Raw genomic sequence first — 21,227 nt, forward strand, 5'->3', positions numbered from 1 at the left:
GATTGGCTACAACGCTCTGTTGAGTGAGCACTCGTATTTGTTGCTCCTTAATGTGTGAAAGAGCACTTATTCATGAAGCTCACTGGTTAAGCAGCCTTGGGCAAGTCGTTGTTTCCTGAGCCAGCCTGTATCTCAGGGTTGTTACGATAAATGTGATAAATGAACAGGCCATGAAAAGGCACCAAAAGATGACATGGAAACAAAGGGGAAGCACAGCATGAGGCAGCAATGCAGGCAAGTTGTGACACCTATAATATTCAAATTTCACTCGATATTTACATTCACAAACCCAGGGACCGTCTTTCTAATGCAAGAGAACAGGATTCACTCAACGTGTTGTGACAAGCGTCTTCCCCCCTGTCTCACATCCTCACATTGGGAATTAGCTCTGAACTAAGCTGCAGTGAAAATTGGGGGGGGGGGGACGCAGAACCAGCTGTCAGTCTGAATGCTGTGCCTTGTGCTTGGAGGAACTGGCGAACAGTGATGGAATAAAGTTCTCCGATCAAACCTCTCCGCTTCACCAGCCATCGCCCTCTACATTTTAGACTTACATGATTAAGGATTATAGCCAGCCAGGCTACACGAACCCATAAATACACAATTACAGAGGCAGGAAGATTAGCAGGGAATATATTAGATATATACATGTAGCAGGAAAGTTTAATTGCCTAAGAAGCTGCCGAGCTGGTTCTTTAGGATTTTGATTACGTCGGCAGCGGCAGGAAGGAGCAGGTGCTGATAATGGAGGCTTTGACTTACGCTGCTTGCAGTCGCGGCCGATCCAACCTGGGGGGCATGTGCATTCCCCAGTGACGGGATTACACTGAGCATCGGTATGACAGCTGCATTGCAGCAAGCATTCTTTCCCATGGTAACCAGCGGGGCAAGCTGAAAAGAGATAAGCGTGCAGCACTTGTCACTTAGATCTATCAGCTCAGACAAAGGCATCTGTTGCACGTGAAAGAGAGCAACTGTGGTCATGATCCACTCATTACAGATCACTGGGCAGAGAGGTCCTGGAAAGTCATTTAGCTCAGGGCAGAATCACCTGCCTCTTACTACGCATCCCCAGGCTGTGCTGCAGCTAAAGGTAGCATAACAGCAGCTGCGAGTCAGCGCTGGCTTTCTAAACTTTGGAGCATTCGTTTAAAACTTAAGATCTTAAGCTCCGTGCTTTATATTGTAAACTGCCTTGTGATCCTCAGATGAAAGGCAGCATAGAAATTTAATAAATAAAACAAAACAGAGCTGGGCTGAACTGATCCGACCGTAGATCTGCTGGATCTTGAGCTGGTCTTGCCGCAGTAAGGTGATGGCATTGCGCCCAGTCCAGATCCAATTACTGCGCCAGCCCAGCGTGGGTGTAATAATAATAATAATAATAATAATAATAATAATAATAATAATAATAATAATAATAATAATAATAATTTATTTATACCCCGCCCACCTAGCTGGGTTTCCCCAGCCACTCTGGGCAGCTTCCAACAAAATATTAAAATACAATTAAACATTAAAAGCTTCCCTAAACAGGACTGCCTTCAGATGTCTTCTAAAAGTCTGGTAGTTGTTTTTCTCTTTGACATCTGGTGGGAGGGTGTTCCACAAGGATTGCACCAGAACCTCCAGCCCCACACTCCACTGCAAAGCCCCACAAAGTTCCATGGGCAGCCTTGGTTTTATTTTACAGTGGTACCTCGGGTTAAGTACTTAATTCGTTTCGGAGGTCCGTACTTAACCCGAAACTGTTCTTAACCTGAAGAACCACTTTAGCTAATGGGGCCTCCTCCTGCTGCCACACTGCCGGAGCCCGATTTCTGTTCTTATCCTGAAGCAAAGTTCTTAACCTGAAGCACTATTTCTGGGTTAGCGGAGTCTGTAACCTGAAGCGTATGTAACCTGAGGCGTATGTAACCTGAGGTACCACTGTATTTTAAAAGCACAGAAGTTTGTGCTCCGTTACCCTGTCCCCCCACCAAGCACAGAAGATTGCAGACTTACAAGCATTGCAGTATTCCCCAGTGTATCCTGATGGGCATTCACACGTCCCAGTTACTGGGTGACACAGCCCTCCATTCTCACAGGGTTCGCAGACAGAGTGGCAGTTCACACCCCAGGAACCCTCAGGGCAATCTAAAAAGACAAAGTGTAAGGAATCAGTAATATATTTTTTAAAAACTGTGATAGGCCTAGAGTATCTTTGATACAGAGTCTTACAAGAAACAGTGTTAAGAACAAAATGAATGGTGCATGTATAAGAGAAGTCCCCATTTTCCAAGTAATGTGATTTCTACAGTTCCTTAATTTATTTCTAGACCACTATAACATAAAACATCAAGGTGGTGCATGCTGCTAAAACAAAACATAGCTTCAAAAATATTTAATTTTTAAGCAACCAATTAAACATTCACTTTGCCAGCCTTTTCTATGGAGGTCACCTACTAACTGTGTGTGTGTGTGTGTGTGTGTGTGTGTGTGTGTGTGTGTGTGTGTGTGTACACGCACACATACACATACGTTTATTGGGAAGAAAGTCCCATGGATCAGATTACTCGTTATTCTTATTATATTAATTTATGAATTACTTTTGACACAAGTCTTGGGGTGGTTTACAAACATGCAATCAAAGCAAGTAAAAATAGATTTTTAAAGAAATGATACAGAGAACAACTAATAATAGGTTTAACAAACTATACAAATAAACATCCACGGCAGAGACTTAACATATACATCCAGCTGGAAAAACTTACTGAAACAAAAATGCATTTGGAAAGATGGCTGCTGTATCTCAGCAGAGATACTGTTCATACAGAGCATGCAATATGTATGATTGCAGCCTTAAGTTTCCAAGGGAACCCCCCCCCCCAAATCTAAATCCATGTAGATGAATAGAATTTCAAATCTCTTTAGGGGTTCAATTTTGGAAGCCGGACAAACATTCCTCTTAACTCTGAGTGTAGCAGAGCAGCTTTACCCTCTGGACATCTGGTCTTTAGATTACGTGATAGTTTGCAATTCACGCTAAAAGTCCGAGCGAAACAGTATTAAAAACAAGCAAAGAGACAAAGACTGTGGCTATAGTAACAAGGCCATCGGAGGCATCAGAAAGCATCCACAGTCGCAACTGAAACAAGCAAAACACGCAGCTTTCAATGTAAGTGCTATTGACTTATGACACAGATAGATGAACATTTATGACAAGACTGCATATGGGATATAAAAATAAACCTGTGCAAAAACGTAATTCCAGCATCTTAAAAACATAGTTTTATACTATTTTTACTATTTCTGGGGGGGGAAATATATCAGGGGATTCTGCTTAAGGGTTCTGGCACCCATCCAGGGCTGTATCTAGGAACCATGAGTGTCCTGGCCCGGTTCTGCTCTTATTCCACCCTGCATTTGAATTTCATCCAACCCCATTCAAGGAGCCAGCAGCAGTGACCACTTCCGTTCCTAGGTGTGCCCCTGTTGTTTCTGACATCAGTCTCTTTCTCCTCTTGTTTATGGCCCTGTTTGCAGCTTGGCATCCCTTGATGCATAGGTAAAGGTAAAGGGACCCCTGACAATTAGGTCCAGTCGTGGCCGACTCTGGGGTTGCGGCGCTCATCTCGCTTTATTGGCCGAGGGAGCCGGTGTACAGCTTCCGGGTCATGTGGCCAGCATGACTAAGCCGCTTCTGGCAAACCAGAGCAGCGCACGGAAACGGCGTTTACCTTCCCGCTGGAGTGGTACCTATTTATCTACTTGCACTCTGACGTGCTTTTGAACTGCTAGGTTGGCAGGAGCAGGGACTGAGCAATGGGAGCTCACCCAGTCGTGGGGATTCGAACCGCCGACCTTCTGATCGGCAAGACCTAGGCTCTTTGGTTTAACCCACAGCGCCACCCGCGTCCCTCCCTTGATGCATAGCTAGCAACAAAGACAAACATATCATCTGTCCAACAGCCATGCTGATCCTATGGATTCTATAGGGTTTAAGACAAATGCATGGAGGATAAAGCTATAATTGGCTATTACCGGTACTAGCCAGAATAACTATGTACTAGTATTTCAATGTCAGAGGCAATATGCCTCTGAATACCAGTTCCTTGGAACACAAGGGTTATGGCATATTCATGACCTGCTTGCACATCTGGTTCTCAGCATCTGGTTAGCCATTTGGTTGCGTGACCAGGGTGCTGGAGCAGATAGGGCTATGGCCACAATAAGGGTTCTTCAGTTCTTTTGCTTCCATTCTGCAATGAGACTTTTATATCAGCTTGCTTTTGATCCCATGTTTTCCTTTAATCTATTTCTCCCCACTACTTTGCAAATCACTTGAGATGCGGTCTCCGGGAGAGACACACACCACTCAACTGCACAGTAGCACGCCTGCCGGTCTTCCACTTTGCCACTTGACAGCAGAAGGGCGAGTCCAGCAGAAGGGGGAAAGCATTTCTGGCTCACCGCAGAACTGAATACAAAGAGGAGTCGCTCATCTAGCAGGGTGTGCGAGATATAAGAGAATGGCCTATCAAAGCACGAAGAATCCTGGACTCGCTGAGGCTACTTTGATTGCATAGAACTGCAGCGTTGGATTTTGCTGGCTAAAAATTGGAAAACACAAGAAGTGCCAACAGTGGAGGAATGGCAGATGAAGACTATGGACTTTTGGGAGCTAGCCGACCTGACCGGAAGAGTCCATGACCAGGAGGAGGAGGAGTACCAGGAGGAATGAATGAAATTTAAAGACTATTTAGCTAAATATGCCAAGATAACTTAAATAGAAATACTTGCAAGTACCAGATTGGCTTAGAATTTAAATATGCTATATGTTATAGAATAATATATCTGAAATTAAAATGAAAAGAAAGAAAGACTAAGTAAATTTTATGAGAAATTAGTTTTGGAAAACTGTTACAATGATATACATAGAAACTCAGCCAGGGGGATTTGAGGAAGTCATCTAACAATGTTAACAAAAGTGGAACTATTATAGTTTGGATGTTTGTTTGTTTGTTATTTGTGTTTTTTATGTTTGTTATAAATTTGGAAAATCAATAAATTTTTTGGAGGGGAAAAAAAATAGAACTGCAGCGTTGGAAGGGACCACTAGAGTCATCTAGTCAAAACCCCTGCAATGCAAGAATCTTTTGCCCAATGTGACCCTGAGATGAAGACTCTGTGAGCTTGTGGTTTCCCCACACCTGATTAAAAAGAAAAGGCAGAAGCAAAAGTTCCCCACTCAGTTCTCTCTCTCTCTCTTAAAAAACATGCCTCCAAGTACATACGGTTTAGGCAATTTTCTCCATAGAAGCCTGCAGGGCAAGGCTGTCTGCATCTCCCAGTTTCATGGTCACACAAGGACAAACCAGGACAGCTGCACCTCTGTTGACAGGAAGCTCCGTAAAAACCAGGGATGCACTCTGGAAGAAAAAGCATGCAAGACTGAATGGTCCTCGTCATCGTTTCATGACTGCAACATTCAGTAACTCCTTGCAAGTGTGGATGGATCATAAGCAGGACTTTAATTACCTTAACCAAAAAAAAACCCCCCAAAACATTTCTGTTATGCACTGAGTTGAATAGGATTCAAAATGCAGCAGTCTGATTGGTCCTAGAACAATAGGATTCAGAATGCAGCAGTCTGATTGGTCCTAGAACAATAGGATTCAGAATACAGCAGTCTGATTGGTCCTAGAACAATAGGATCCAGAATGCAGCAGTCTGATTGGTCCGCAATCCACCTCCAGGTGGAAGTGAATCCGCAACCTAATTGGCCTACAGGAGAATCCCGGAATTAGCCAATCATGTGGGGCCCATTGTGTAAATAATGTATATAAAGCAGACACTTTGGGGGAACTTCCATTCCTCGCTACTATGAGCTGAATAAAGAGCATGAAATCCACACTTGACTCCGAGTATATTTCAATTTCCATGGAAGTGTGGGATGGGTTTTAATGGGTAGGAAAGGATATATTGATTGCACATGTGTGAGTTTCAAAATCCCATCCTTGGCAGAGAAATTAAAAGCATAGGAACTGGGCTGTAAAGCCTTCTTCTAAGCAAGGCTCCCCACTTCCTTACCCTGCTTAACAAAGAATCAGACAATCACTTGTAAAGCAAGTTTAAAAATAATATTTACTTACTTTATAATCATGCATTGGTTCACAGCAAAGACAGCAGTAGAAACTATGCAGGCAAAATACTTATATTTACATTATAACCAGCTTCACGCATGTGGCTGGAGCTGGAGTAAGCATAAGGATGCCTGACTTCACGGCTGGTCGAAGATTAGAGAGAGAGCGACAGGAAGTACTATATGTTCCTTCCTCTCCAGGGGAGGAGGGGAAATGACATCACACAGAACCCTCTCCAACAATTGCATTTCTATGGTCTGAGTATCTGCCCGTATCAGCAATACAGCTCTCTAGTTAGCTCTGTGCTAACTAGCAAGAATATGCATTTTTAGGTTTGGCTTCTAATCCCCCACAGGAAGCACCATAAAAACAACTGCTGTCGTTGGATGAGGAACTGCATGTGTTAGGGATGCTTGAGGAATTAGATCTTTGCAGATTCCTGTATGAAGCGAATCTGGATGAATGAGTGGATCAGAACTTAATTGTCCACAGGCTCTTGCACTTGCCAAAATTATGATACCATCCTCAGCTCAGAAGAAATATCAACATCCATATAAAATGTGTATTTTGAGCAAACATTTATTGAGAAACACACATTTTAAGAAGGAGAATGTTATCAAATACCATGTTTTCATAGGGTGACATCCCATCTAAGTCATATTCAGAGCAGACCCATTGAAAACAATGGACTTATGTAAGCCCATTGATTTTAATGGACCTACATCTGTGTATGAAACAGGAAGCTGCCTTATACTGAATTAGACCATTGGTTCATCTAGCTCTGTTTGCCAGGGAGTCCCTGGGGTTTCAGGCAGGGAACATTCCCATCCCTACCTTGAGATAAATGGTAAATGGACCCCCTGACCATTAGGTCCAGTCGTGACTGACTCTGGGGTTGTGGCGCTCACCTCGCTTTACTGGCCGAGGGAGCCGGCGTACAGCTTCCGGGTCATGTGGCCAGCATGACTAAGCCGCTTCTGGCTAACCAGAGCAGCGCAAACTGCTAGGTTGGCAGGAGCAGGGACCGAGCAACGGGAGCTCACCCCATCGTGGGGATTCGAACCGCCAACCTTCTGATCGGCAAGTCCTAGGCTCTGTGGTTTAACCCACAGCGCCACCCGCGTCCCTACCTTGAGATGCTGGGGTCTAAACCTGTGACATTGTGCATAATGGGATTAAAAAAAAAAATTGAAACCACAGGTTATTGCAGAAAAGGGGTGAGTCAAGCTCATGAGTATGTATGTATGTGAAAGTGACATGGACAGAAATGGACTGTGAAAACAGAGGTTACAGACATGGTTCTGCTTTATGATCCAAACTGCTAGGGCTACACAGCTTTTAAAAAAGTTAAAATTCTGCCATTCAGTGAATGGATTCAGTCCCCTCCCCAATAATTCTCCTGCCCCTGCTAACCAAACTGCTAATCAACAGGATTCTTTCTATTTTTTAAGGACTGCTGGTGTGCAACTGCAAAACAAGAGAAATTTTGCCTTATATAACTATTTATTTTTCAGTAAAAAAGAAAGGAAGAAAGGCTTAGAATCACAACAGTAAAGTCAAGTACTTAACACATGGAAGGAATATGTGCTGCAAAATTAATAAAGAATATTGCGGAGAAAGGAATTGAGACAGATAGCAAAATGCATACCTCTTTGACACTTGCTCCCTTCGTAGCCTGGTCGGCAGGTACAGGTACCGTTTCTGGGATCACAAACCAGGGTGTTCTCCTTCAAACAGAGGCACTCCTCTGAGCAGCCAGCTCCAAAGACCCATTTGGGACAGGCTGCAGTCAGATTAAAGTGAGCTGTTAACACTGTTGCTAGGTTGGCATGCCTAACATGGAGCAATAAATTTCCGACGCAGAACAGAATAGCTGCTTAAGAAAGCATGACTGAATGGAAGGAAGAGAAATGTTTCTGATTACTAATGGCCATTCAGTTTAAAACATTGTAGCTGTTTCACTGTATCACTTTCAGTAAATAAAATCTGCATATATTTGCATGGGATCAAAACCAGTAGTTTTGAAGAAACTGTGATCACACATGCTGCAATATTTCCTTTTGTGTAAAGGAGAAGCTCCTTTAAGGTGCTACGCACTATTTATTAGTGTGTTGTGTTGAAAATCACAGAGTTTTTGTCCTACTACTCTGGCATTACTTGCATTGAAAACAAAACAATTTAAAAAAAACAAAAAGCAAGGTGCATGCACCTTTCGAGGTGAAAGAAAGTTTTCTCTATAAAGAACTTAGTTGGTTGCAACCCATGGTTTTTATAACTGTTTTCAAAAATCAGTTTGAAAGGTGCCTTGAGCTGTGGAATAAGGTAGTCAGATTTAAATAAACCAATAAATAAAATCTATGCATCCTTGTTTGACTGAAGGGCATTTTGCAAGAGCTGTATTGTATTGCTGAGGACTTAAAAACATTTTATATAGCATTCTGTATGGCTTGACTTACTTAGATGGCAGAAGCGACCATATAGCCCAGGGTCACATAAACAGGCTCCATACAATCTGTGGCAATATCCATTGTTAGCACAGTTACATTTCTTGTTGCAGTGTTTCCCAAAGCGTCCTTTGGGGCAACCTGATAGATATTCCAAAAAAGTAAGAACAACACAATACAAATAAAAATAGGAATCAATGTGCAAAAAAAGCAAGCATATTTTTCTATTTATCTACCCATCTATTTATCTATCTACCAGTACATTTCTGAGCACAATTCAAAGTGTTGGTGCTGACCTTTAAAGCCCTAAACGGCCTCGGCCCAGTATACGCGAAGGAGCGTCTCCACCCCCATCATTCTGCCCGGACACTGAGATCCAGCGCCGGGGGCCTTCTGGTGGTTCCCTCACTGCGAGAAGCAAAGTACCGGCAACCAGGCAGAGAGCCTTCTCGGTAGTGGCACCCACCCTGTGGAACGCCCTCCCATCAGATGTCAAAGAGATAAACAACTATTTGACATTTAGCAGATATCTAAATGCTTTTAAGTGGGAAGTTTTTAATGTGTGACATTTTAATCTTTTTTTAAATCTTTGTTGGAAGCCGCCCAGAGTGGCTGGGGAAACCCAGCCAGATGGGCGGGGTTCAAATAATAAATTATTGTCATTTTTATTAACCTCTCTATAAATAGTAAGAGTCTGTATACTACAATCTTGCTTTACACTCCCTGCATGCATTTGGTTCCTAGCATACAGCAAGATGCATGACAGCATGGCACTGTTCAGGCAGTGCTATTAGATCATGGGTAGGCAAACTAAGGCCTGGGAGCTGGATCCGGCCCAATCGCCTTCTAAATCCGGCCTGCGGACAGTCCAGGAATCAGCGTGTTTTTACATGAGTAGAATGTGTCCTTTTATTTAAAATGCATCTCTGGGTTATTTGTGGGTCCTGCCTGGTATTTTTACATGAGTAGAATGTGTCCTTTTATTTAAAATGCATCTCTGGGTTATTTGTGGGGCATAGGAATTCATTCATCCCCCCCAAATATATATAGTCCAGCCCCCCACACTGCAGACCACGTTCGCTGCAGGATCCATGGGTGCTACTGCTTATACACAATTGATGTAGCATTATGTCCCCACGCCACCCCCATGGCACTCATCTGGAGCCCTCTGTGCCATGCCACTTTCATAGAATCATAGAATCATAGAGTTGGAAGAGACCACAAGGGCCATCGAGTCCAACCCCCTGCCAAGCAGGAAACACCATCAGAGCACTCCTGACATATGGTTGTCAAGCCTCTGCTTAAAGACCTCCAAAGTAGGAGACTCCACCACACTCCTTGGCAGCAAATTCCACTGTCGAACAGCTCTTACTGTCAGGAAGTTCTTCCTAATGTTTAGGTGGAATCTTCTTTCTTGTAGTTTGGATCCATTGCTCCGTGTCCGCTTCTCTGGAGCAGCAGAAAACAACCTTTCTCCCTCCTCTATGTGACATCCTTTTATATATTTGAACATGGCTATCATATCACCCCTTAACCTCCTCTTCTCCAGGCTAAACATGCCCAGCTCCCTTAGCCGTTCCTCATAAGGCATCGTTTCCAGGCCTTTGACCATTTTGGTTGCCCTCCTCTGGACACGTTCCAGTTTGTCAGTGTCCTTCTTGAATTGTGGTGCCCAGAACTGGACACAGTACTCCAGGTGTGGTCTGACCAGAGCAGAATACAGTGGCACTATTACTTCCCTTGATCTAGATGCTATACTCCTATTGATGCAGCCCAGAATTGCATTGGCTTTTTTAGCTGCCGCGTCACACTGTTGGCTCATGTCAAGTTTGTGGTCAACCAAGACTCCTAGATCCTTTTCACATGTACTGCTCTCAAGCCAGGTGTCACCCATCTTGTATTTGTGCCTCTCATTTTTTTTGCCCAAGTGCAATACTTTGCATTTCTCCCTGTTAAAATTCATCTTGTTTGTTTTTGCCCAGTTCTCTAATCTGTCAAGATCGTTTTGAAGTGTGATCCTGTCCTCTGGGGTGTTAGCCACCCCTCCCAGTTTGGTGTCATCTGCAAATTTGATCAGGATGCCCTTGAGTCCATCATCCAAGTCGTTGATAAAGATGTTGAATAAGACCGGGCCCAAGACAGAACCCTGTGGCACCCCACTAGTCACTCTTCTCCAGGATGAAGAGGAACCATTGATGAGCACCCTTTGGGTTCGGTCAGTCAGCCAGTTACAAATCCACTGAGTGGTAGCATAGTCAAGACCGCATTTTACCAGCTTCTTTACAAGAATATCATGGGGCACCTTGTCAAATGCCTTGCTGAAATCAAGGTAGGCTACATCCACTGAGTTCCCTTCATCTACCAGGCTTGTAATTCTGTCAAAAAACGAGATCAGGTTAGTCTGACATGACTTATTTTTCAGAAATCCATGCTGACTATTGGTGATCACAGCATTCCTTTCTAGGTGCTCACAGACTGTTTTCTTAATGATCTGCTCCAGAATCTTCCCTGGTATTGATGTCAGACTGACTGGGCGGTAATTATTTGGGTCCTCTCTTTTCCCCTTTTTGAAAATAGGGACAACATTTGCCCTCCTCCAGTCTGCCGGGACTTCGCCTGTTCTCCAGGAATTCTCAAAGATGACTGCCAGTGGTTCTGAGATCACATCTGCCAGTTCTTTTAATACTCTTGGATGCAGTTCATCTGGCCCTGGAGACTTGAATACATCTAAACTAGCCAAATATTCTTGTACTATCTCCTTAGTTATTCTGGGCTGTGTTTCCTTTGCTGAATCATTTGCTCCAAATTTTTCAGGTCGGGCATTGTTTTCTTTATCGGAGAAGACTGAGGCAAAGAAGGCATTGAGGAGTTCAGCCCTTTCTGTGTCCCCTGTTTGCATTTCACCATCTTCTCCTCTGAGTGACCCCACTGTTTCTTTGTTCTTCCTTTTGCTACGAACATACCCATAAAAGCCTTTTTTGTTGCTTTTAACCTCTCTAGCAAGCCTGAGTTCATTCTGTGCTTTAGCTTTTCTGACTTTGTGTCTACACGTGCTGGCTATTTGTTTGAATTCCTCTTTGGTGGTTTCCCCCCTTTTCCATTTTTTGTACACATCCTTTTTTAATCTTAACTCAGTTAAAAGTTCTTTAGATAGCCACCCTGGCTTCTTTAGGCACCTTCCATGTTTCCGTCTCAATGGTATTGCCTGACGTTGTGCTTTTACTATCTCCCTCTTAACAAACTCCCAGCCATCATGAACTCCCTTTCCTTTTAGTATTGCTGTCCATGGGATCTCACCCAGCACTTCCCTAAGTTTTATGAAGTCGGCTTTCTTAAAGTCAAGAAATTTACTTTGTAAATTTCTTGACTTTAAGAAAGTCAAGAAATTTACTTTACTTTGCCCCTGTAAATTGTAAAAAGTGGGAAAGGAATGGCAGGAAGAGCTTCTGGTAAATGCCATAGCAAGGGCAAGGAAACTCTGGATTCGTTTCACATCAGGCCAGGGTCTGGAATCCAATGCAAAACAGATCTGCGGGGTGGAGACTCCTAAAATCCAGTGCCTGGCCCCCATTTCCCCAAAGTTTGCCCCATCAAATAATGGACTGTTCTGCTTACTGCACCCTGCCGTATTTGAGCCTCTACGCTGCACTTTCGGTGCCAATTAAAAAAGATAGTGCCAACTCCACAGGCAATCATAAAGACACCCAGCTGGAAATGATGTAGAGGAAAACAATAAAATTCTTACCATCTTCACAAAACTTTCCATTAATTCCTGGTGGGCAACGACACCACCCTGTTACCGGATCGCAGGATCCTCCGTTCTGACACTTGCAGAGGCTGCTGCAATCTTTCCCATAGGTCCCCATGGAGCAGGCTGCAAGGCGAATGAGCAACACAGTCTTCTAACCGCATTAAGGACCAAGAGCAATTATGCTTCAGCTATCATGTCGAAATAAGGCAAAGCTATTAGAGGGCATCTTAAAACAAACAGTCCGGATATTATGCCATGCCAGTTTCTGCGGGTGATAATATTCATCTGCTTTGTGTTTGCTACTGAAATAGACAGGAAAATGTGCCGTTGATGTAGCCATGCGATGCAAAGAGAAGGAACCATGACCTGCTCTCCTGTGGGGGTTTGGCTGTTCCTATTTCCCCATAGAATTTCACAAGTTCTGACTGAAAACTAAGGGCTGTGCCTCAGAGAGACCTTATGGACATCTGTCCCTTGTGGGCTGCTTCTCTCCCACAAGATACAGACAGGAGCCTTTTTGGAGGAAGATGGCTTGGGAGGGTACAAATTAAGGCACATACCTCTGGGCAGTGGGTGTTTCTAAGGGCTTATCCACACTTCCTGTTGTTTTCCCAAGTGAAAAACCACCCTTTAGTGCTCAATCGGCATAAACAGCAATTGAATTTTCTGCGGATTGCTGTTTGTTCCTATTTAAAGCTAAGGAGAGGATTTCCCCTGGGAAAGGAATGGTGCAATGGGAAAACCATTCAGACACATGCCTAGAAAGAGGAAAACTGCTCAGATCCATGCTTCCTAGGCCCGGGACAAGAGAAAGTATGGACAAGCCCTGATTGTCTTAGAATCCTCCTCTAATCTGACCAGCACTATTAAAGGGCACAGAGGTACATAGGGCAGATTGATGAGCACTACATGCCATACCAGTTGCAGCATTCAAACTTATAAAATTTATTTTTAGTGCTGAACACAGATATAGGTAGGGGCAGCAAACAAGCAACTCAAAGGGATAAATGTTTGCTTGAACTACTTTAGCCTTGCAGTGGTTGTCATTTGCAGAGCTAGCCCTAAGAAGTAGACTGCAAGGAAACCCCACCTCCACACCTGTCTGTGGAATACAATGAGTGACCTTTTGTCAAAGTGGTGAAAGCAGAAGACAAAAAGTTGCTTTTCAAACTGATGCTGATCATAGCTGATCCTTTTCTTTGAAGATTTGACCGATATGATTGGGTGTTGGTTTTTTTTGCTGGTGGAGGGGAAGCAGATTGCACATCACTTGCAAATTTGGGTCTACTAAATGGACCAGTGAGCTTTGAAACTGTCAATCACTTACAGTGGATGAGAGTAGATCTAGATGGAAAGGTGCACTATTATTGCCACTTAATGGGCCTTTTTAGGTTGCCTCTCGCCTGGAGAGGAAGTCTACAGGAGATTAAGGGACAATATGTGTGAGACCATGTCCCTGGATCATATTTTGTGGTTCCTTAGAATTTGATCACATCAGCCTGCTGCCAAGGCAGATGCAGGGGCAGTTTAATAGCCAGGTAATGGATCAAAAAGTTTTTTCTGCATCACAGAAAGCATCTCACCTGTGTCTTATTGCCACTGCAAACTGACACTCAGTAGTCTTAAATCTGAAGAAGGGGATTGAAATGAATGGGACTTGACACCAAAACAAATGAAGGCACACACAGGAACCCTTAAATAAATTTGCTCTTCTGTGACAGGTATGCGTGCAGACCCAGCATGGTGAAAGACAGTGTGATGACCCTCAAAGGTCTCACCCACAGCTCACATCAATAGATAATGCCCACTGAAATGCATCTCTGGCTGTCATATCAATGTGGAAAGTATGACCCAACGACAAGCAGACAGAACCCACTAGTGTAGCAATTACCGTATTTTTCGCCCTATAGGACACACTTTTCCCCCTCAAAAAATGAAGGGGAAATGTGTGTGCATCCTATGGGGCAAATGCAGGCTTTCGCTGAAGCCTGGAGAGTGAGAGGGGTCGGTGCGCATCGACCCCTCTCGCTCTCCAGGCTTCAGGAAGGTATCCGCAAGCCTTGGGAGCCCGCAGGAGTTCCCGCCAGGCTCCCACGGCTTGCGGAGAGCTGCCTGCATCCTGAAGCCCGGGCGCCCTGAGCAGTCGCCTCCGGGCTTTGGGTAGCTCTGCGCAAGCCGCGGGAGGGCTCCCACGGCTTGCGGAGAGCAACCTGTCCTGGGGGCTGGGGAAGCTTGGGGAGAAATATTTTTTTTTTCTTTATTTCCCCCCCAAAAAAACTAGGTGCGCCCTATGGGCCGGTGCGCCCTATGGTGCGAAAAAACGGTATGTCTTTAAACTGGACTAGAGGATCATGGGTTCAATTTCTCACCAAGTCATTGAGCTCATTGTGGGTGGCCTTGAACAAGTCACTATCTCTCAGCCTTAATGGGGGTAAAATAGGATAAACACATTGTTTAATGCCCTCGACAGAAGTGTAGGCAAAATTCAGGACCCCACCTTTGTTCAACATTTATATGGTTTGAGCAAATTCTTATTCAAGTCATTTGCTTAGCTCACATGTGCAGAGCTGTGCAATCTGTGACCCATCAAGCCAATGCCAGCTCAGAAACAGCCAGATGGTTTGATTATTATTTTTAACCCATCCATCTGAAAGGTAGTACAGTGGTGCCTCGCAAGACGAAATTAATTCGTTCCGCAAGTCTCTTCGTCTTGCGGTTTTTTCGTCTTGCGATGCACGGTTTCCCATAGGAATGCATTGAAAATCAATTAATGCGTTCCTAGGGAAACCGCCTTCAGACCAGGTCCGGGGACAGTCTGTCCCCGGACCTCTTCTGAAGGCTGGGGGGGGGGACAAGGGCTTTTCTTCCCACCCCCAGCATTTTAAAAAACCCCGGGACAGCGGAGGACTTCTCCGCTGTCCGGGCGATCTTAAAATGCTGGCGGGCGGCATTTTAAAATCGCCCCGGACAGCGGAGGACTTCTCTGCTGTCCAGGGCGATTTAAAAGCCCCTGGGAAGGCAGGCAGGGGGGGACAAAGACTTTCGCCCCCCGCCCGCCTTCAGAAGGTGTTCCCACCCCCCCCGCCTGGCTTCGCAGCAGCGCTACGAAGCCCGGCGGCTGGGGCAGGTGCTCCCGCCCCCCCACCCCGCTTCGGAGCAGCGTTCCGAAGCGGGGTGGCTGGGGCAGGTGTTCCCACCCCCCGCCCGGCTTCGCAGCAGCGCTACGAAGCCCGGCGGCTGGGGCAGGTGCTCCCGCCCCCCCACCCCGCTTCGGAGCAGCGTTCCGAAGCGGGGTGGCTGGGGCAGGTGTTCCCACCCCCCGCCCGGCTTCGCAGCAGCGCTACGAAGCCCGGCGGCTGGGGCAGGTGCTCCCACCCCCCCACCCCGCTTCGGAGCAGCGTTCCGAAGCGGGGTGGCTGGGGCAGGTGTTCCCACCCCCCCGCCCGGCTTCGGAGCACGGGGAGATCGCTTCTCCCCACCGCCCCTTGCTTCAAAAGAGGTCCGGGACCTCTTTTGAAGCAAGCGGCTGCGGGGAGAAGCGCAGCCGCTTGCTTCAAAAGAGGTCCGGGGGCAGCGGGAGCGCTTCCCGCTGCCCCCGGACCTCTTTTGAAGCAAGGGGCGGTGGGGAGAAGCGATCTCCCGGCCGCCCCTTGCTTCAAAAGAGAAGACCCGCTGTCCCCGGGGCAAGCTTCGTTTTGCGAAGCAAGCCCATAGGGAAATTCGTCTTGCGAGGCAACTCGAAAACGCAAAAACCTTTCGTTTTGCGAGTTTTTCGTCTCGCGAGGCGTTCGTCTTGCGAGGTACCACTGTATACTCTGATCTTCAAATCTAAGCAAAGTGATTGGACAAAGTAGACGTTTTATTTATTTATTTTATATCCTGCACCTTAGTTACCAAAATCTTGTTCGAGCTGGGCTCACCCTTGTTAGTGTTCAAAGTGGATTTAAATAGTAAGAGGTATACTCACTTTCATTACATATAATGCCAGTCCACCCAGGTGGGCAGTCACAACTACTGTTGTCACTGTTGCATTTCCCCCTGTTCATACAGTCAGAGCAACTCAAGCTGCAGTCACTGCCAAACATGTTATGCAGACAAACTGAAATTAAAAAGCACAAGTGTCAACACGCATGCCAGGCTTGGCTATTTCAGTTTATTCTGTACATGTTTACTGCCAGCAACTACTTGCAGCCATGGGCTATATCATTCAAGAGAAGGAAACAGAAACACAGAGAGCTGCAGAAAAGTGTCACTGCAGAAGTTTCCCCTTCTTTCCTATATCCATTTATTTTTCATTTTTGAAGCATGCCAATCCAGAACAAATCCCTCCCACTCAAAAACTGCACAACAAATGGCATTATGAAACATTTGCTCTAATAGCCTCTTTTTTTCTGGTTATAAGTCCTTGCCGTAATGTTAAATGTGAATTCATAGAATCATAGAATTGTAGAGATGGAAGGGACCTCAAGGCTCATATTCTATTCAAACCCTCTGCAATGCAGGAATTCCTTGCATTCAGCAGTAATTGCAAGGGATCACTCCTGTTAGTCTGTGCAATAAAGCAAAACCAGTCTTCACTGAAAGCACAGCTCTTTTTCTGACCTCTGCTGACTCTTAGCTGGGCTGTCAGTGTTTCCATCAGAACAGTATGCTGCAATCTCCCATACTACTCTTCCTCCATACATGCCCCAGATGTTTTCCAGTTTTTAGCAATGGTGATATGGACTGCTGTTTTTTTAAACTCACATTCCTTCCAGGTCCACTGGAAACAGACAATATGGCTAACTTAGGATCACAAAGAACTGTTTGGTGTGTCACCTCACCTCTCACCCTAAGAGCATAAGGACAGCATGCAGGATCAGGCCAATGGCCAACCAGAGGCCAAAAAGCAGGACCTGGATGCAACAACACTCTTCCTGCTTGCGGTTCTCAGCAACTCTCGTTCAGAGGTATTCTGCCTCCAGCAGCATAGGCAGAACAGAGTGATTATGACTATGTTCTAGTAGCTCCAAAATTTTATAATTCTCCTTTCTTTCTGGGCTGATTTTTTTCATTCCCTGGAAACATGTTACTTCCATGCTTGCTCTCTGCAAAAAATTAAGATTTTAGAAACATTCTCTCACCAACTTGGTGTGCAACAGTGAGCTCTCCACGAATCTCCTCTTCCTCCTCATCATAGAAAGAATCTAGGGAGGTACTGAAGTGAAGGAGCTGAGGTGGTCTTCTGAAGCGGAAGCCAGGAATCCGGGCAATCTCCAGTTCTTCTTCTTCCTCCTCTTCCAGCTTATCGTCATCTAATGCTGATATCAGAGATACAAATACTTACATTTTCATCTTATTAAGTCCCATAAGCTTGATCCTATTTGTTGTTTACATCAGTAAACAGGTGCTGCTACTATTATTAATAATAGGAAACAGAAACATTACAATCAATGAAAGCTCTTCAGACTATTCAGATGACAAAACTACCCTGCAATGATGACTCTCTCACCCCCGGGGTAGTTTAGTTGCCTGTATCATCCTCCAAGAATCAAGGGGGGGGGGGAATCACTACATATAAGGTGCAGATGTATGGTTTAACAACTATATGTACATATATTACACTTGAACTGAAACTCTTGCTAGCACGGAGGTACTCTCTCTGTATTTGGAACTGGAAGGTAATAGGTGTTACCGGTTAACTATTTTGCCCTTCCTGGAGACCTTAGAGCAGGGGTGGGGAGCCTGTGGCCCCCTCCCAATGTTCTAAGACTCCAACTCCCATCAGTCTCAGCCATGGCTAATCATGGGTGATGGGAGGTGTAGTCCAGCAACACCTGGAAAGCCACAAATTGCCCATCTTTGTCTTAAAGAGTCAGTAGTTCATGGTGTTGTGCTTGTTTATTTTTGTTTAGTTTGAGTTGAATTTTTCATGTGCTAAACGTGCCCTCCAAATTGCTCATCCTTAGAACAACATGAGATTTTTTTTGCACTTCATTGCTCAACCCATTTTAAGGTGGCTGATTAGACAAGCTGCTTCTCACTTGTAGAGAGCAATCTTAGTTTCTTTGTCTTTTGAATTAAAGATGCCTACCCAAGCAAGTTGTTATCCATCAGCCTTAAATTCCATTGGATTCAGGGTGACTTGTATGTGTTTCTGTCCCTTAAGCCCAGCCATAGCAAAGCTACAAGATTTATAAATAATCTCAGATGTGGAATTATAAAACAAACACAAAACAGTGTCTAGGGATTACATATTTAGCTTTAGAATAAACAATCATTAAATTATAAACGCATATAAAAGCTACACACACACACCATCATCACATCACCATCACCATCAGGCTATAGATGACATTTTAATACTGAAACATATATTTAAAAGTCTGATTGAAACAGAAGATAAATGTTTTGGCTTTATATTACAGATTCAACATAACCACTTTGGGAATTTTAGAATTACGCTTAGCTTCTCAATATAACGAGGATTTGAGTAATATCTAATTTGCTGAAAATGAGACAAGTCAAACAAACCTCATTTTTAACAGATTATGTGCTATTAAGACGCCTCACTCTGAATAAGTAATGCCATTATCACTTCCAAAAACCATGGCTGGTAATTGGAGTTTTCCTTCGAATAGAGCTCCTAACGATACGGAATAACTTACAGATGCAAGACTGTCCATTGACACTGCTGAGCCTGTATCCTTCGTCACATGTACATTCATAGGAACCCAAAGAATTAATACAATATTGGTCACAGCCATCAGTGTCGGATAGGCACTCGTCCACATCTAGGAAATTAAATGAGGAGAGTAAACCTTGGATGCAAAAACCCAATTTGGATCAAGAAGAAAACTGTGCTGAACTCCTGTTCAGAACTTCAGAATGGCTATTACTGTTATCTATTCCGATTACCTTGGTTATTAGTACATTCAGTTGTATCCAACATTAGAGTTAAGCTGTTTGAATTAATGGGCATAAGTTAATTGTTGTCTATTAGCTTCAATGAGTCTAATATGAGTTTGATTCACACTGGATACAACCCAATGATATTACCTAGATACAATCTGCATTTCCCACCTTCTGAAATGCCCAGGCAGCTTGCAAGTATAATTTGAAACAACTTCCATTTAAAATCCAATTGAATAAACATTAAACAAAACCATACAACTTAGAAGCAAAGCCAAGCGTATCAAATGTCCTTCGCTGCCCTTCCTTGCCTGGGAGCACATAACAGGCTTCTGTTTCCTTTCCTTGCCCCTCATTCCCACTCACATTATTTCCCCACCACCACCACATTCATTTTTTTTGGAACTACCTATGGGTAGCAGTTTTTGCAGCTAACCATGGTATCATATCTGCACTTCAAATTGCAGTTTTGAACGATGCACAGTCAGCAATATTGCTATGCCGTGGTTAGCTCTGGAAATGAAAGGAGGGAGAACCTGCATATCAGAGTAAAGGGAAGAGAAGCCTGGGAGCCATTCCTAATCTCCTAACTGCAATTGGGAAATTAGGCAGGGTTATATCCGCCCAAGGTGGCGCTGTGGGTTAAAACACAGAACCTAGGACTTGGTGGTTCGAATCCCCGTGACGGGGTGAGCTCCCGTTGCTCTGTCCCAGCTCCTGCCAACGTCAAAGTGCAAGTAGATAAATAGGTACCGCTCCAACGGGAAGGTAAACAGCGTTTCCATGCGCTGCTCTGGTTTGCCAGAAGCGGCTTAGTCATGCTGGCCACATGACCCGGAAGCTGTACGCCGGCTCCCTCGGCCAATAAAGCGAGATGAGCGCCGCAACCCCAGAGTCGGTCACGACTGGACCTAATGGTCAGGGGTCCCTTTACCTTTACCTTTTATATCTGCCCAAAAAGCACCTGTAGTCTGCTTGCTACTGGCACATGGGGTAAGGAAGCTGCTACTGCACTACAACACCCATGATCCCTGGCCAGCAACTGTGCAGGCTGGGGTTGATGGGAATTGGAGTCCAACGACAATGAGCAGGCCACAGGTTCCCCACCATCACATGAGCAGTTTCCTGAGGTCTTCTCAGGAGCAGGCGCACATCAGCACTGCTTGTGAGACCTGAGGTGACAAACACAATGAACGGCAAAGCAGATCCTCGTGGAATGTTTGCTCGGCATTTCTGCAAAAGGCCTCCTGAGTGCCTTGCTCAGTGCCTGGCGAATTTAAATTACCATCACATTCACAGCCGTCTGGATGAAGCCGAAAGCCTGCCTTGCAGCTGCATTCGTAGCCTCCGATGTAGTTGATGCAGAATTGGGAGCAGCAGGCATCTCCAGTCACACATTCGTCCAGGTCTAGAAGAAGAAGAAGAGTTTGGATTTGATTTCCCGCCTTTCACTCCCTTTAAGGAGTCTCAAAGCGGCTAACAATCTCCTTTCCCTTCCTCCCTCACAAGAAACACTCTGTGAGGTGAGTGGGGCTGAGAGACTTCAGAGAAGTGTGACTGGCCCGAGGTCACCCAGCAGCTGCATGTGGAGGAGCGGAGACGCGAACCCGATTCCCCAGATTACAAGACTACCGCTCTTAACCACTACACCACACTGGCTCACAGGAAGGATGAACAAATTCTTCACAATGCCGTAGAAGTAGTTTATTTATTTTTTAAAATTATTTTTACTAGCAATTTCAACATAGCAATTTATCAAACCATATAATCGCATTATTTTCCCCCCTTTCCACCACCTTCCAAGCCCTGCTCATCCACCATTGGACAGCTGACACCATCCTCCTAATTATCAGATTCCTTCTCTACTGTCTTTTAGCACATTCCTCTTTCTAAATGGAGATTTGTACCTCAGTTTGTAACTATATGAGATTTGAACTGATTTTATGTATGTGTTGTTGTTTTAAACTAACCAACTAGATATGTATAGACATAGATATATAATTATATAGGTTTTCA

The 21,227-nt window shown here is 44.7% G+C and overlaps 1 protein-coding gene across 8 annotated transcripts in view; it reads right to left on the minus strand.

Annotated features, from left to right (window-relative positions):
- Nucleotides 1-21,227, minus strand: part of LOC308584834 (uncharacterized protein) — a 228,757-nt gene that overhangs the window by 49,769 nt on the left and 157,761 nt on the right. For all 8 annotated transcript variants that reach the window (XR_014007041.1, XM_081189917.1, XM_081189919.1 and 5 more), the window contains 10 exons: nucleotides 20,497-20,619; nucleotides 18,968-19,093; nucleotides 17,444-17,620; nucleotides 16,288-16,419; nucleotides 12,315-12,443; nucleotides 8,582-8,710; nucleotides 7,774-7,908; nucleotides 5,277-5,411; nucleotides 2,005-2,136; nucleotides 763-891 (listed from right to left, as the gene is read on the minus strand). Coding sequence is in view for 7 of the 8 variants with exons in the window: in XM_081189917.1 (XP_081046043.1) it covers nucleotides 763-891; nucleotides 2,005-2,136; nucleotides 5,277-5,411; nucleotides 7,774-7,908; nucleotides 8,582-8,710; nucleotides 12,315-12,443; nucleotides 16,288-16,419; nucleotides 17,444-17,620; nucleotides 18,968-19,093; nucleotides 20,497-20,619 (1,347 nt within the window). In the remaining variant the exon portion in view is untranslated. The remainder of the gene's footprint in view (nucleotides 1-762; nucleotides 892-2,004; nucleotides 2,137-5,276; nucleotides 5,412-7,773; nucleotides 7,909-8,581; nucleotides 8,711-12,314; nucleotides 12,444-16,287; nucleotides 16,420-17,443; nucleotides 17,621-18,967; nucleotides 19,094-20,496; nucleotides 20,620-21,227) is intronic.

Source organism: Podarcis bocagei (genome assembly GCF_964188305.1).
Source record: "Podarcis bocagei genome assembly, chromosome: 4".
NCBI classification, from domain to species: Eukaryota; Metazoa; Chordata; class Lepidosauria; order Squamata; family Lacertidae; genus Podarcis; species Podarcis bocagei.